Source organism: Bipolaris oryzae (genome assembly GCF_000523455.1).
Source record: "Bipolaris oryzae ATCC 44560 unplaced genomic scaffold scaffold_174, whole genome shotgun sequence".
In the NCBI taxonomy this organism is placed as follows: Eukaryota; Fungi; Ascomycota; class Dothideomycetes; order Pleosporales; family Pleosporaceae; genus Bipolaris; species Bipolaris oryzae.
Window position 1 is genome coordinate 1 of NW_006911450.1, and position 15,049 is coordinate 15,049.

A 15,049-nucleotide genomic window follows, 5' to 3' on the forward strand; every position below is an offset into this window, starting at 1 on the left:
CGCCCGCCCCGCCGCCTCCGCCGCCGCCGCCGCCAAACCCCCACCCCCCAGCTGCACGCCGCATGCACCTCTTGCGACACCCCCAGCTGGCGCCCTTGCTCAGCACCCTCACGGCGGGCCCTCTGGTCGCCGCTCCCAAGCTGCGTCACCTGTGGCATCCGTCATCCATGCGTGCCACGAGACGGATTCACGACGGACGGGGCTCGCTGTCGGCACGGCCAGTAGGGATGGCTGGCTGGTTGGCTGGCTGGCTGGCTGGCTGGCTGTCGATACTGCCTTTGTCGCTGACTGGCAGGGCGGGACGCGGTCACTGCAAAAATGCCGCACGACATGGCACTCTGGATGTGTGTCGGCCGGGGCTGGGCTAGGCCGTGGCGGGCGTCAGCAGCGTGCTTCGCATCGCCGTACCATGTCGAGATAGTAGGTAAGTACATGCGGACATACGTAGGTAGCGAGGTAGTGTGGACATGGTCGCGTCGAGTGTAGTCTACTTACGCACTCATGTATTGGCCTGGCGGGCTAAGGGCCGGTGCTAAGGCCCTATGCTCAGGCCCCCTGCTTCCGCCCAACCGCCATTCGCTGTCCTCGCGAACCCGTCTCTCCGCCCATGTGTGGCCGCATGGATGGATGTACTATAAGTACATATATACACGCCTGCGTATGTAGGTAGAACTGTACATAGCACACACACACACATATATATACACAGCCACCCAAGCACACATGGACACGGAGGCGTCGTGGCTGCCCATAACGCCATGCTGTCTGCCGTCTGCGGCCTTGTCGTCTGTCTTGTCCAAAAGCTTGCACGGTCCTTGACCTCCTCATACGACGACGGGCCAAGTAGCCACAAATGTAAACGAGTAAACGAGAACAATAATAACAACAATAAGCCCATTCCCCCACCGTCGTGGTCAACTGCTCGCTCTGATGACCACGCTGCCCACACTACTGTCGTCATCGGCACACTCCATAGTGCTCCTTACCCCCCCAACTTGTGCGCACGCACGCTCTCGCTGCTTGATTGCCCGCGCCCTCATCATAATAGCGGGGTCGGCCTCATCTCCTGCAGCCCCCGTCCGCCTGTACGTGTAGTCCTGACACGGCTCCCGATGACAAGCATATGCACTGCACTGCATCGGCTTTTGCTTTGAAAAGCATTCGTGTCAACACCGCCCCCGCCTCCACCCCCACGCGTCCACGAACCCATCCGACATGTCGCGCCTCACTCTTACTCATCCCCCCCCCCCCCCCCCCCCCTCCCCCCCCCCCCCCCCCCTCTCTCCCTCTCTCTCTCTCCGCCTCTCACCCTACTTGTTCATTGGGTATCCCGCCCTCAGAGCGGTGAGTTTCACACAGACTTGTAGTCAACCGACTGGCTTCCTCCTCTCTCGCTTCCCCACCCGCGCACGCACGCACGCACACACACACGCTGCACCTGCAGTAGTGCCTTGCTGCTTCTTCTGACCGCAGCCTTTGCATTTGCCTCGCCTGCGAGCCCCGGATTCTCAGCCCATGGGGTTTGGCGAGATCGACGGGAAATCATCACACCAATTCCTTCGCCTCCACGCACGCTGTCAACTTCGGGTACACTTCTAACCTGTTTGCGCCCTGCACCTAGGCACAGACCTACAGCCCACCCACACCGATCCCGATAGAGTAACAATCTAACAAAACACCGCACGTGGTACAAGCTCCAGTCATTCGCCTAAATCCACTCTTCCCACCGATTTTGCATCTTTCTGCATCGCTCTCGCCTTGGCAGTTTCCACCAATGTAAACGTAAATTGCTTTTACTGTAATCCCCTTGGCACGCTGGGGGAACTCGGTTTCCGCGCTTGGCATTCAACAGTCAACAATTAGCCGCCTTTGCTTCTTTCGCTAATCTCGACGACATGGATATCCTATGCATGTGTATACCTAGGCTCAATCATGACTCACCGGTTTTGTAATTCCCATCAATTTCTCCATGCAGGGCACATCTTGCTTGGCTTGATCATCACACTCTCCAAGCCTGTCCGAGATGAGATGATTGACATCCACCGTCATAGTCATGTCTCCATCTCTCGCGCCCTACGCCACACCTGCAGCAATGTAACCTAAGAAACTCTAAAGAGCTCAACACACCAAAGCACTTGAGCCAAGAGGTTACTACCACTACACCACACGCCCACGCACATACATCAACCACTAGACACCACTCGCCAAGACGCCCTACCTCTTCATCACCGCGGGATCCGGGCTTGTCACCAACAAGACTCCAATGCCAACAAACTCAAGCTACTAGCCCCCCTCTCCCGTCACACTCCCGATTGCCTTTTCGGGACCTGTCTTACTCCCGACCGGTGTACAGTTTGCGCGGAAACAACCTGCCAAGCTGATCTACTCGTCTTGGCAACGATCCTGTGTCATGGACTCCCCCTCCTGCTTTAGGCGCAAGATCTGCACTTTTCCGCTGCACAACACCTTTCGACGGGTGACATCCGGCCCTCGTACTCTGGTCTTGGCTTTTTTTTCTTCCCGCCCACTTGACTCCATGGCCCAATAGCTTGTTTTTTTTTTTGCAATTCCCGCACATCACTGTAACCACCCTCCCTCTCTCCTCCCTTTTTTTTTTCCCGATCCTGGATAAATGTTTGCCTCGTATTCTTGGGATATTTTGTGCTGCATGTCATTAACCGTCAGTTTTTTTGTTCTGGTCCGTTGGGAAAGGTCAACGGGGAAGCAGGCGGTCAGGAGTGTGGCTAGGTCAAGAGTGTGACTAACCAGTGCCCCCTTATCTTTGTCTCTATTTCTTCCTTTTTTTTACGAGGAGACACTAAGAAGTGACAAGGACGTGGGGAAACCGGGGTGTAGTTTGTAGTTTCCAAGTGTCACATACTGGATACCAAGGTGAGTGTGGAAAAAGAGGGAGAGCACAGAAACAAACGGATAAAAGGAAAAAAAAGGATGGAGGCAAAGCCGTGCTGAATTGCCTGGTAGATTGAGTGCATGTGTCTGACAACCGATATTCAACCATGCGAGGTAGTACGACTCACGTGCTCATCGATGCAATGGTGACAATAATTACCCGATACTGGCAGGTCGGAATGCAACCTCTGATTCTTTTCTGATAAACAAGAAGCTGGTATACTAGACGTGAAACAAATGTGAACCCACTGAAGCAATGACCAGGACACGGCTGTGAGCTAGCCCATCTCAACGCTACAGAACGAGGTAAAGGACTCTCTATAGAAAACAGAGAAACATCTATTGACCCTAAATATACTAGTAGAAGACATCATGTCAGACTTGAAAGTTCACTATTCTTTTCATCACTGCAGACTATATATATACATACATACACACAAAAAGAAACCCCTCACCAACCTCGCCCCTCACACCCCGCCCTCGCCCCTATTCCCCATGCCATTGCTCCCGACCCTCACCCCCTCCTTCTTCACATACGTCAACTCACTCGACGGCACAACCACCCACTCCCTCTCATCCACCACCCGATCCAGCCCACAACTGCTACTCTTCCACCCCTCGCCCCTCATCCCCCTGGCGACCTTCCACGCGCCAGCAATAACATCGTTGACCCCCACGCCCCCAAACTGACTCCCTACCACCCTGAGCCGCCCTTTAAATTCAGACGAGATGCCCTGTGCGAAATCCTTCATGCGCTCGCTATATCCCAGCGTATACTGCGGAATGCAATTGCGTGCGAGATTTGCAATGTGGGCTGTTGGCTCCGCATCTATGCCAAGGTGCCTCTTAATAACGCTTCGTGCCATTTCCAGTCCTTCTTCTTCCGAAGGGTACTCGGTCCAGCCGTCCCACCAGTGGCCGCCGAGCATGACGGTGAGTTTGGTGCCCGAGGCGGTGTCTTGACCTTTGATGGCTGACGAGTCGAAGATTACGCCGAGCGCGCGCTCCGGGTTTTGGGTAAACGGGACGGATTGCGGGATTAGGTAGCCGAAGCCTTCGACGGGGAGGAGGGAGGTGGAGGGGAAGAAGAGGTTGATGGTCATGACGGTGGTCGAGGGGGTGAGGTCTTGGTTGCTGAGGGTCGAGATGGCGGTGTCGAAGGTCGAGGTTGTTGTTGAGCCTTCGTTCTGAATGTGGTGTTAGTGATGTTGGGGAGGTCTTGATAAAAGTGGAAGGAGAACATACGCCAGAAACAATTTCTATGCCTGGTTGGCCGTCTTTGGAAAGTGGCTTGAAGGATTGCACAGGTGATTCGGTCTTGATTTCGACATTGCCCCTTGCTTCTACAGCGTCCTGTAACGCCTTGACCAACTGCTGTAGGCCGTTCCTTAATGTGAACATGCTCGTCTCCTGTAGGTTTCTCGCAAAGTCGATTTCTAGATCAATCTCCTCATTCATCGCTCGTGTTGTTTCCAGATCCAGGGGGTGAACAAGTGTAAGCTGTTCCGGCCGCGGGTCTTCATTCTGCATGCGGAAGAAACCTCCTAGCGCATTTCCATATCGTCCTTCCAATTGCCAGGCTAGACTGAGCAGTGATTTTGCACTGAGTTGCCAGATATCGCCCGCGTATATGCCATGGAATACAGCCGAGACAAGATTATCCGCTATCCTCTTGTCAACTCTCCGGGCAAGGAAAGATCCCACAGTCTCGTCCGTCATGGAATCCGGTCTCTTTGGCCTCATCGGCTCAGTAACCATACCCATCGCACCACTCAGTATTCCCGTCCGCCACAGCGAAACAAAATCCGCAAACGAGGGTCGTTCGGAAGGAAGCCGATTTAGCTGATCAGGATAATATATAAACCGATTCTTCGCTCCAGGCTCACTTTTCTTCGTATACGTAACATCGTTGACGAGACCGAGATCCTGAAACTACAACACAAAATACCACCAAGTCAGCATATGAACAATTACCACAGATAGTGAGGAATTGAGCAAGAGTGAGAGAGAGAGAAAGACTCTCTTGTCCCAAAAGCCATTTAAAAAAAGAACACGCACCAAACCCGCAGTAACAATTGCATTCCTCAGCGCCCTCGGCCCCAATTCAAAAAGCACACTACCAGACTTTCCATCCTGGCCCTGCACTTGCACCCGCCGACTCTGAATCCACCCACCCGTCTCCTTCCCCGCCTCAAATAGCGTAACCTTGCTGTGCGGAAACTCCTTTGAGAGAAAGTAGGCGCTGCAAAGACCGCCAATGCCACCACCCAGCACAGCAATGCGCTCAGGATATGAAGATTGCGAGCGGCATTGCTGGGAAAGGAGTAGGGTGGATGAAGCAAGCAGCGGGCGGGTGCGCGGGTGCAAGTGGGATGATGATAGTAGCCGTGATGTTGGCGATGCGAGCACAGGGCGTGCAGCAACAGTCTTCAGCGTCTTCGGCGAGACATTCTGGAACCGCATTGCCGGTCAATTGGTCGCAGAGCGGGGGGGAGAGCGAAAAAAAGAGGGATTTCAAGCGACCGGAATGTTGTGAGCCATATGTGTATGTTTACGTGTTACATATAATCCGTTCGTTCTTTCTTTGCAGTCCCGCCGCCCGGGGTCGGGGACTTTGGGGCGGGTTTTCGCCAAAATGCCAGAAGCTTTGACCGCCTGCTGCCGTCATTGATTCTCGACAACCCCCGGTGGTTTCGGGGTTAATGTAGGCGAAAGAACAGGTGCCGTTGATATCGGTTCAGGTCACGAAAGCAACAGTTAAGATGCAAGTAGGCGGATCAGACAAGACAGGTAATAAGAAAGATTGCAGCCATTCATAGCCGCACAAAACCAGCTTCCATTTTGGGCAAAAACAAAGGCCTTTCTCCCACAAATTCACGGCAGCGCCGTCAACCGTAATGCCTCATCCAGCCATTTGCAAGGCTTATTGTACAAATCTCTCCCCGAACATCCACCTGCTTCCTATGGTATCATGTCCCACCACAACTCAACTCATTTACATACTCATGTTCATGCCAATCTATGATTGTACATTGACACTCTCACTCGCTTGTGCGTGTCCCTGGTTCATGTCCTGATCCTTGTTGGGCAGGATGAGCTCCTCCTTTTGCTCATCGTCCACAAACTTCCTCTCGCTCACGTGCTCGCCTTCCTTGGGCGCCACCCACACATTCGTTGTGTTCTTCTTTTGACCCGGCTCATGCTTGTACAGACAACGGGGGTTCAGGCAAGGGTTAAACTTACACATAATCGAACTGTGGCCGTACTTGCAGCCCTCAATTGTGCAGTCAGCACCGTTGTGACACGGTTTCGCCGTTGGATGCTTATAAGGGCATGATGAGGGATCGCGACAGTTGGGCCAGAAAGCGCACTCCTGCTCCGACTGGTACTTTTGTCTTTGTGCGGGCGAGGGGTGCTTGCCAACACACTTTTTGTTCTTGCAAGCCGCTCCGTAGTCGCAAGTATCATTCATGTCGACAGTAATGCCCGGCATGGCAGCGGGAGACTGATGGACAAACGGGCAGTCGGGGTTTGTGCATCGCAAGTTGAATTTACACATGGTTGATGATGGCTCTGGGCGTCCTGAGGGCATTTCAACGTCCATGCCGCTGCCATTCTCTCCGGAGGGACCGTCCGCCATAGTCTCATCCTCACCGTCTTTCTTAAAGGGCTTAGCGTTTGGATTCATGCCCCTGCCGCCCCGGTCCATGCGTTGGTGTAACGGCTTCTTGGATCCATTGCGGTTATTCTGGTTAAAGTTGGGGTTGACAAAAGCTGTCGGAGCGCCACCCGAGAATATCTGCTGCATCATCTGCGCCTGTTGCTCGTACATTTGCATGAGGGCCATCTGTTGTTGCGGGTTCAATCCGATGCCGTTCATGTTGTTCTGACCGCCCATTGGGTTCATGGGCATACCCGGCATTCCGCCCATGGGCATACCGTTCATGTTGTTCTGGCCCATGTTGACGTTGGCATTGCCCATGCCTCGACCGTTTGCCATCGCTTCGAGACCACGGCCAATGTTCTGACCTCGTGGCCCCTTTGGCGGATCGCGGGCATGTGCGTTTACTCGTCCAACACCACCACCGGCGCCACGCACGCGATGCAGGGCTAAATCGTTGTTGCGGTCCATGTTTTTGTTAAGCTGGTTGAGCATGCGGCCGCCGCGTGCTGGGCGTCCTGCCTGGGCTCCGCTGCCGTTGCGCATCGCCTTGGGGCCTGTAGGACTGATGACTGTTAGTTGCATCAATAGCTCGTTGTGACGTGTGTACATACATTGTGCCTTGTCCCTCTGACACGCCTTCCATATCTGTATCTTGGCCAGCAGCTACGTGTTCGTTGGGTGTGCTGTCCATTTGGCTCTCGATCGACTGCGCAACCTGTCCATTGCCGCTGCTCGACTGTCGGAGATAATCGATTTGCTCGAATAACCACTGCGCAAACTGCTGTGTCTCTGTGTTCTCCGGGCCCAGATCTAGCAGGTCATTCGATAGTTCGGCGGCGACCTGCGCTTCATTCTTATCGTTGGCCAGCATCAGCAGAATGTACTCAAAGAGTGTTGTGTCGTCGCCGCCCGTTGTCCATCCAAACTCGGCGAGCTTGGGCTGGACGACCTGCTGCAGTTGCATCGCCAGCGGCGAGTCGGTCGTAAAGTCGGCGGCCATGGTGGAGGACGCGAGTGGTGATGGAAAGAAGGCTGTCGCGTAGATTTGACGTTGCGCGGCGGCGGAAAACAGAGGGTGCGACGAATGAAACGACGCGACTTTCTTCGCCGATAGCTCGCGCTGGGGGCTTGTGAGATGGTCGTTACAAAAGCGTCGTCAGTCGTCAAGAGGAATTGCGCGTGAAGTGCAGGCTAGGGGCTTGGTGGTGTGGGGATGAGAGTAAATGTTTGGGAGCGTTTGCGGTCAAGTTCTGCGCAGTCGAGCTCGGCATTTGCCGCCCGGCTACTAGCGTCTGGCTATTGTGCAGCGCGTCAGTCACCCCAGAATCTTCGTTGCTGTCAACGCTGCTTACACATTACATACTCCACTCGCCACTTGATGACTTCATATCGATATATGTGCATATGCCTCCGAAATACATAACACTACGTATCAGGTACCAATGTCGCGTACATTTACCACACGGGCATATATCACGATGGTGGCCAGCATACCGAAGTCCGACCTCATGTCAGCCCTTGCTGTCAGTCACCAGGGGCGAGTGATAACGTCGGTATTACTATCCTTGAACGATGTATCCACTCACACGTTCACATGCAGTGACTTTGAAAATTATCCTTATTTTTGGAATTAATTACTGGCAGCTACAAACCTACTCACACGTCCTGTGGCTGGCCTTTTGAGCGCCCTTCCTCCATGCGCTGGCTCTCTTCCATTCGTCGCATGTGCTGTTCACGCATCTCATCTGTGACCCTGATACCGGTACCTCCGGTTCGGCGTTCCGGGAGCTCATCTTGAGTGGCTACGCTGACTTGCTGCGAAGACTTTTCACTGCGCTTTTTCCGACTCTTGGAGCTGTGCATATTACGAAGACGTTGACTTTTTGATCCAGTCTCGTCTGATCCGTTAGGCGACTGCTCGCCGTAGCCTTCTGCGTTGAACGACGCCCGGCCCGAAGGACGAGACCAGCTCTTTGGTACGACCGACGCAAGCATTGGGCAGCAGCCAATCATCACAGCTGGTGAAGCATCAGTATGGTTTTAGACAAGGCAAGAAGCAGTCCTCACCTGTGGAGCACTCCACAATTGTCCATAGGGTAAGCCATTTCGGATCTGGTGACTTTGGCTTCCCATCCTGGCCAACCTGAACAATGCGAATAGTCGAAAAGAGTATACAAACAAAACCAGAAGCGAAGAGGAGTCCACATCCAATCTTCTTCGCTTTCTCCATCTGGAGATTCCAGATGAGTCTTATCGGCAGGAACATGACTTCGAGATGCGTCAGTGTGCATACTCGACCAGAACAGAAGTTGGGAAACTCGACAACATACCCGTGAGATTGGTCAATGTGTCGACTGCATATGCGTAGTAAAGGTTTGCTGTCTGACGCCGCGTCTCTCCAAGCGATAGGCACTGTTTGCCTTCTTCAAAGAATGCCTTGGTGTCGTTACACGCCAGGCCTGGACCTGTTATAATACAGGTTGCCCAAGTCTGAACCAATGTCAGCCATGCTCGCACTATAGCTTTGGCATTGAAGTCCTACTCACCACAATGCAAAACACCAATATTCCCCACCATACCCATAGGTATGTCCTTGGCATCCCGGCGAGCAGCTTCTTATAGAGCGCCAACAGTGAAAATTTGACAAACCAAAGACATGTCCAATACTCCATTCCACTTTGCCACATGACTTCAGACGTAAACTTGAGATCTGTCGCCATCGTTGGCCATGGCACAATCTGGCCTGCTGCCAGCGCTTGAAGTTTGAAAAAGGTGGGCGTAATCACTATGTAGAGAATGGTAAAGGCAAGGTAGGCCAGGAAAGCAATTCCAAGCAAGACGTCTTGCGCTTCAATCGGCCTTCTTCGCCATATCTGGACCGCAACACGTATTGCAAAAACAGTCGAGGTGGTGCCGAGCATGGCATAGTCGCTCCGGAGGAGGTCATGTTGCGAGATCCAATCCGTACCCGTCGACATGGTGGGTACAGACTCAAAGGGGGTCGGGTGTGGGCCCGGCCCTAAAGATCACAACAAGTACAAAAATCTCTAGAGCGCATGCGGCATGCTTCTGTTGTCTGGTGATGTGGCGCGGGGAAGCGGTTCAGCGCGAGTAATCGGTCGAAGATGGCCGCGGAGGTTAGGATTGCAGATACAAAGCCCTGAGGGCAGCCACTTTACAAACAATACTGCTAACCCAGTCGTAGCTCGAACAGGGCCCATATGTAGCTTTCGGAGGGATCCGCAGGCCTGTAAGACGCATGGAATCCAGTGCATGGGGCCATGCACGTGTCTGCCGAAAGGAGAACTGGAAGAAAGCCGATTGACGATATCCGCAGGGCTGGTAGTTGGGGCCGCGCCCCTGGATTTGTTCAACTTCACCCGTTCGTCCACCACTTCGCTGAGCGCTCCCACGGTCAAGCGCAGCGTACTCAGCCTGCGCGCGCAAGACGTTACAATATGTGTAGGATGCACGTTCACTACGGGGTTTATTACTCTATGGGCTGGTGCGCACCAGGGCGGCTGCCCGTCAGGACGCCTTAAAAAAACTTTAGCGCCTGTGCTCGCGCATTTCGTTCCTTTTTGCGACATGGTATGTCTTCCGGCAGGTCTTGGTGGAGGGAACTGCACGAGGCTCTAGACCCGTGTTGTTCTCAAGACCACTGCAATTCGTCGATCGTAATACCCCTACTTGTCGTGTTTTTTAGTGTTGCCTCCTGCTAGATATACTTAGAGTGTGGTACGCACCCAGAAACGCTCACCATTTACGTTCGGCGAAGCAAGCCACAGCGGGACTAGGCCCATCTGTTCGCTGATTGTTGGCTTGCTCAGCACGACCATATTGTGTACTCTGCCAATACGATAAAGAGTAGGTACGTGCGCCCAGCTGTCATTGGAGCGAAGGCGTCTAGCCGGTGCAGTGGCGTTAACGTTTCGGGCAAACGTCCTGATGGCGAACATGCAGAGTGGTTCGGCATGGCTGCTCTAATATCCACCTGCACACGCCACCTTGGGGTTGTCGTATCGTTGAAGGAAACCCCCCGTTGTTTGTAGTCGGTGGCGTTTTGACACGGCATTATTATTGATAGGGTGGTAGCCTCTAGTCTGAACACTACCAAACCCGCGCGGTGCTATTCGCGAATGCACCGGCCGACTTCTCCATCATGCCCCGGCACGGCAATCATGTTCCCGTCGGGCGAGTACGCTTCTGACAATGTACTTATGTACTTACGGACAAGATGGCCAAAAGTATATTAACCAGGCGGCTTCCTGTGTCTTACTTAGTTTCTGACCCGGACTCTCGGTACCTACCCCGGACCCGCCTACCTCAATTATGAGACTCTCTCTTCCCGCGGCCTTTCCGGGTCTGTCTATAATAGCAGGCGTGCTGACAAGCGGCTTCGAGCCCCCAAACTTTGATGTAGCCAAGGCGCTCCTAGACAAAGGAATCAATGTCACGGCTATTCCTGGTCTGGCAGAGCTAGTCGACGCATCTTCGCCCGCCGCCTGCTCAATAGCTGTGAGTGTGCTTAGGCGATCATCATAGCTAGCTTAGATCATGAGCTAATGGTATACATGCCTAGTGTTCCACTCTTGAAAGCACTTTCGGCAACAACAGTGTGCTCGCGCAGGGAAGCTCGGCATACAGCAACTTTACGGGCGATTACTGGGCGGCGCAGCAAGCCGCAGTCAAACCCTTTTGCATATTCAAACCTAGCAATGCTTCACATGTAGCAGCCGTCGTCTTGTTATCTCGATTCACCCAATGTCCTTTTGCAGTGAAGGGAGGAGGACATGCTGCGTTCGCTGGAGGGTCGAGTATTGAAGGCGGCATCACAATTGCACTTGAGAAGCTCAATCAAAAGTCCTTGTCGCCAGATCGCAGTGTAGCTTCCATTGGGCCAGGTAATACTTGGGGAGATATATACCCATGGATCGAGCAGTATGGACGAGAAGTCATTGGTGGTAGGGTATGTTTCCAAATGCCTTTTCAGGGTCTTACCCGTCTTGATTTCATTGAAAAGACCCCGAATGTCTGACAACAATTAGATATCCTCGGTCGGAGTTTCTGGATTGATCCTTGGAGGAGGAATATCTCATTATTCCAACGCCTACGGATGGGCTTGTGATAACGTTGAATCGTTCGAAGTAGTAACAGCGTCGGGTGAAGTCGTTACTGTAAGCGCTGATGAATTCCCTGATCTCTACTGGGCTCTTCGTGGCGGCGGCAACAATTTTGGTATCGTTACACAGTTCAACACAAGGACGTTCCTCCAGGGGCCAATGTGGGGCGGACAACGCGCTCATAGCGAGGACCAGTGGGACAAGCTGTATGAAGCCTACTACAACTTTGCGATCAACGCCGAAAAAGATATCAAGCAGGCTCAAATTGTCTCATTCGCGCTGCAGAACGGTATGAAGATTGCAGCAGCGGATCTTGAATATTCCGACCCGACCCCGTGGCCTCCAGTTTTCGACGAATGGAAGGCCATTCCTGCAATCATTGACCAGACCTCTATTGCAAACATGTCAAAGTTAGCGAATCAGCTTGGCGCAGGAACTCCCGATGGTATACAGGAGACGTATTGGGACTTCACCTTCAAGGTGGATAGGGATATCTTCAAGACTTTCATTGACATCTTCTTCGACATGCTGCCGGCAATTGCAGACGCCGCCGGCGTCTTACCCGTGCTGTCATTCCAAGCAATTACTGTTCCAGCTATGCGGAAAATGCAACAGAATGGCGGCAATCCACGGGGCCTCAATCCCGATGACGGCCCCATTTGCATCAGCAACCTTGCCATCATGTGGACAAACGCTGCCGATAATACACGCATCATGACATTCGCCAATAGCCTGATGGAGCGTCTGGTTGCTGAAGCAGACAAGAAGGGGCTCTACAGTGACTTCCTCTATATGAACTATGCATCGCCATACCAAGATGTCATTGCGAGTTATGGGGCAGTCAACAAGCAGAAGCTGCAAGACATTGCGGCTAATTATGATCCTACAGGTGTCTTCCAGACACTCCAGCCTGGTTACTTCAAACTCGATGGAGCGCCATATGGGGAATTCCCTTCCTAGTCCATGTACAACAGTTTATTGTATAATGTATGTGTATATTCTACAGATAGATGTACAAATGCCCATGTGTATGTAGGTGCAGAGTCACATTGCGTGATTTGCTTTTTCGGGAATTCCCTATATGCGCGACCTGAGAACGGAAAAGACCGTCACCAAAGACACAAATGCGGTACAAGGATGTGTTGTGCTTCCAAATAATAATGCGCCAATGGGAAGGGTCTGATGACGAGGCGTTCCTTCGATGGAAAACTTGACGTCGACGGAGTGAGGCTGCCAAGAATGTGGTCATAGCGCCTGCCCAAGCGTTTGCTGCAACTGCCTCCAGGTCTTTTTGTCCGCCTTAGAATCTTCCATCAACACCCACATATCCCAAAGCCGACCACCCACCTCTTAATCGCAGCCTTCGCACCACTTGGACGTATACGCGACACCGATATCCATATAGCAAGCATGTCTCGCGGCGGCGGCACTACGCTCTACGTCACCGGCTTCGGCCACGGAACACGCGCTCGCGACCTTGCCTACGAGTTCGAACGGTATGTCTCCCAACGCCTCGTCCCAACTCGATCGCCCTCGCATCTTCCTCCTCCATCATAACCATCGATTCTGCATCTCCTTGCTGTCTACGCCCCGCTGCTGTTGCGACTGCTCCCTCGCGCGCTCCCGCTTTCTTGCTCGCGTAAGCAGCGCCTGCACCAAGTTTCATCACGCATAAAGCGCCTTCCCGAAGCTATTCTGACAACATTCAAGCTATGGTCGCCTTGTCCGTTGCGACATTCCGGCTCCCCGTTCGGCTTCGTCTAGGCTGTGAGTTGGCCCTCCACCCCAGCCACCTTCCCAGGCTCTAACAGAACAGCAGCTTCGCCTTCGTCGAATACGAGTCTCGCCGGGATGCGGACGATGCGTACCACGAGATGCACAACAAGCGCATCGGCCGTGACGACTTGTTGAAGATTGAGGTATGTTTAGGAGGCTACTACGGACGCAATTGAATCTAACGAGGTACAGTGGGCACGTACTCCTCCCTCGGCATCGTGGCGCTTCGACTCAGGACGTGACCGTCCCCGTGGTGAGCGCTCTGAGCGTGGCGGTGACCGAGGCGACCGTTCTGACCGCGGTGATCGTGCGGACCGTGGGGTACGCTCTCCACGCCGTCGCAGCACTTCCCCACGCCGCGAACGCGGTGCATCCCCTCGCAAGGATGACCGCCGCGAACGCGACTACGACCGCCGTGACCGTGACCGATCAAGGAGCCCTATTGACGGCGACCGCGAGATGAAGGATGTTCGCGACCGTGAGGACGACCGAGGCGACCGTGATCGTGGCGACCGCGAAGAGAGGCGCGACCGTGAACGCGAGGCTGAGCCGCCTGCTGAACCCCGAAAGAGTGAGACATCCGATGCCCTTGACGACAACCCGGTCTAATCACCATTGCAGTCGAATCTCCTCCGCCTGCGGCTCATGACGACCTGGACGTAGCTGAGTAAGCCATGAGCTGGCAACCCTCCAGCAGGCAGTATCCGGATTACTGCCGCCGTGTGCACAAGGCTAGTATTGACGCGCGTGCTCGAAATTGGTACCTGCACAGTGTTTTTGTTGAGCGGATAATGGTTTTTGGGATCATGTTTTGTTTCTCCGAGTGGAGGCTAGAGTTACGTCTATGTCCTGCCACGACATTAATGCATTCAGCAGTCGAAAAAGCTCGATTCGGATCTTCTTTGGCGAACGGTCACGGCGATTACCATTCGGTTCGGTCTTCTCGCCTTGTTTCGGTCGATCGGTCGACATCGATGCGGTTCGAGTTCCTTGCCTCGTGTACACTATTCGGTCGGTCCGTAGCACCTCGAAGTCTTCCAACCTCACTTTCCCTCTTCGATTCCCCCCACGTTCGATTTCAGCTTCCCGCTATTTCCCGACGCCCTTCCCAAACCCGATGCGAAACACTCGATATTCAAGGTTTGTATACTTTGCGCCTGCTACTAGATAGCCCCATGTTGTTTTGTGACTGTGACTTGTATTGTCTATGTATTGAGCGGCTTGTAAGCTTAGTTTTCGTTCAATGTACGCCCGGACTGTTGAGATTTGCCGCGTTCTCGTGACTGTCTGGAGATCCGTGCTTTGCAGGTACGTTGATGCGTATTTTTGCACAAGACGCCGTGCATCCCGTGTAGTGTACGCAAAGATTACCGTATTGGTGTTGAGTATCTGCACCGTGGCGCATGACAGGGTGCCACGCGCCTTGGATGGTCGGAGTCGGTTTGCGCTGCGAGGGTGAATGCGGTCCACACTATGACAAAAGTGGCTTAGATTATCCGCCACGCAAGCTCAGCCACCCTCCTTCGTACGCCGCGACAACTGATGTGTGATCAACTCGGCACTCAGGTTCACCTAT

General features: G+C 53.4%; 7 protein-coding genes across 7 annotated transcripts; 4 read left to right on the top strand and 3 right to left on the bottom strand.

Moving 5' to 3' along the window:
• Positions 1-758: 758 nt before the first annotated feature.
• COCMIDRAFT_29589 (uncharacterized protein) lies at positions 759-1,658 on the top strand (the record flags this gene model as incomplete). Its single annotated transcript, XM_007693628.1, has 2 exons — positions 759-1,085; positions 1,368-1,658. 2 exons carry the CDS (start codon positions 759-761, stop codon positions 1,656-1,658), a joined length of 618 nt encoding a protein of 205 aa, XP_007691818.1.
• A 1,719-nt stretch (positions 1,659-3,377) lies between these two features.
• COCMIDRAFT_29590 (uncharacterized protein) lies at positions 3,378-5,373 on the bottom strand (the record flags this gene model as incomplete). Its single annotated transcript, XM_007693629.1, has 3 exons — positions 3,378-4,097; positions 4,156-4,842; positions 4,969-5,373. 3 exons carry the CDS (start codon positions 5,371-5,373, stop codon positions 3,378-3,380), a joined length of 1,812 nt encoding a protein of 603 aa, XP_007691819.1.
• A 556-nt stretch (positions 5,374-5,929) lies between these two features.
• On the bottom strand, positions 5,930-7,574 carry COCMIDRAFT_105552 (uncharacterized protein; the record flags this gene model as incomplete). Its single annotated transcript, XM_007693633.1, has 2 exons — positions 5,930-7,136; positions 7,186-7,574. 2 exons carry the CDS (start codon positions 7,572-7,574, stop codon positions 5,930-5,932), a joined length of 1,596 nt encoding a protein of 531 aa, XP_007691823.1.
• A 656-nt stretch (positions 7,575-8,230) lies between these two features.
• On the bottom strand, positions 8,231-9,552 carry COCMIDRAFT_105554 (uncharacterized protein; the record flags this gene model as incomplete). The annotated part of the gene is made up of 4 exons (XM_007693634.1): positions 8,231-8,592; positions 8,642-8,842; positions 8,905-9,064; positions 9,121-9,552. The coding sequence occupies 4 exons, from the start codon at positions 9,550-9,552 to the stop codon at positions 8,231-8,233; spliced, it is 1,155 nt and encodes a 384-aa protein (XP_007691824.1).
• Positions 9,553-10,906: 1,354 nt separating this feature from the next.
• On the top strand, positions 10,907-12,657 carry COCMIDRAFT_29593 (uncharacterized protein; the record flags this gene model as incomplete). Its single annotated transcript, XM_007693630.1, has 3 exons — positions 10,907-11,092; positions 11,157-11,543; positions 11,623-12,657. 3 exons carry the CDS (start codon positions 10,907-10,909, stop codon positions 12,655-12,657), a joined length of 1,608 nt encoding a protein of 535 aa, XP_007691820.1.
• A 450-nt stretch (positions 12,658-13,107) lies between these two features.
• COCMIDRAFT_40192 (uncharacterized protein) lies at positions 13,108-14,144 on the top strand (the record flags this gene model as incomplete). Its single annotated transcript, XM_007693631.1, has 5 exons — positions 13,108-13,193; positions 13,408-13,464; positions 13,514-13,616; positions 13,666-14,044; positions 14,095-14,144. The coding sequence occupies 5 exons, from the start codon at positions 13,108-13,110 to the stop codon at positions 14,142-14,144; spliced, it is 675 nt and encodes a 224-aa protein (XP_007691821.1).
• A 135-nt stretch (positions 14,145-14,279) lies between these two features.
• Positions 14,280-14,756, top strand: COCMIDRAFT_105545 (uncharacterized protein; the record flags this gene model as incomplete). The annotated part of the gene is made up of 1 exon (XM_007693635.1): positions 14,280-14,756. The coding sequence occupies one exon, from the start codon at positions 14,280-14,282 to the stop codon at positions 14,754-14,756; it is 477 nt and encodes a 158-aa protein (XP_007691825.1).
• Between the last annotated feature and the right edge of the window lie 293 nt (positions 14,757-15,049).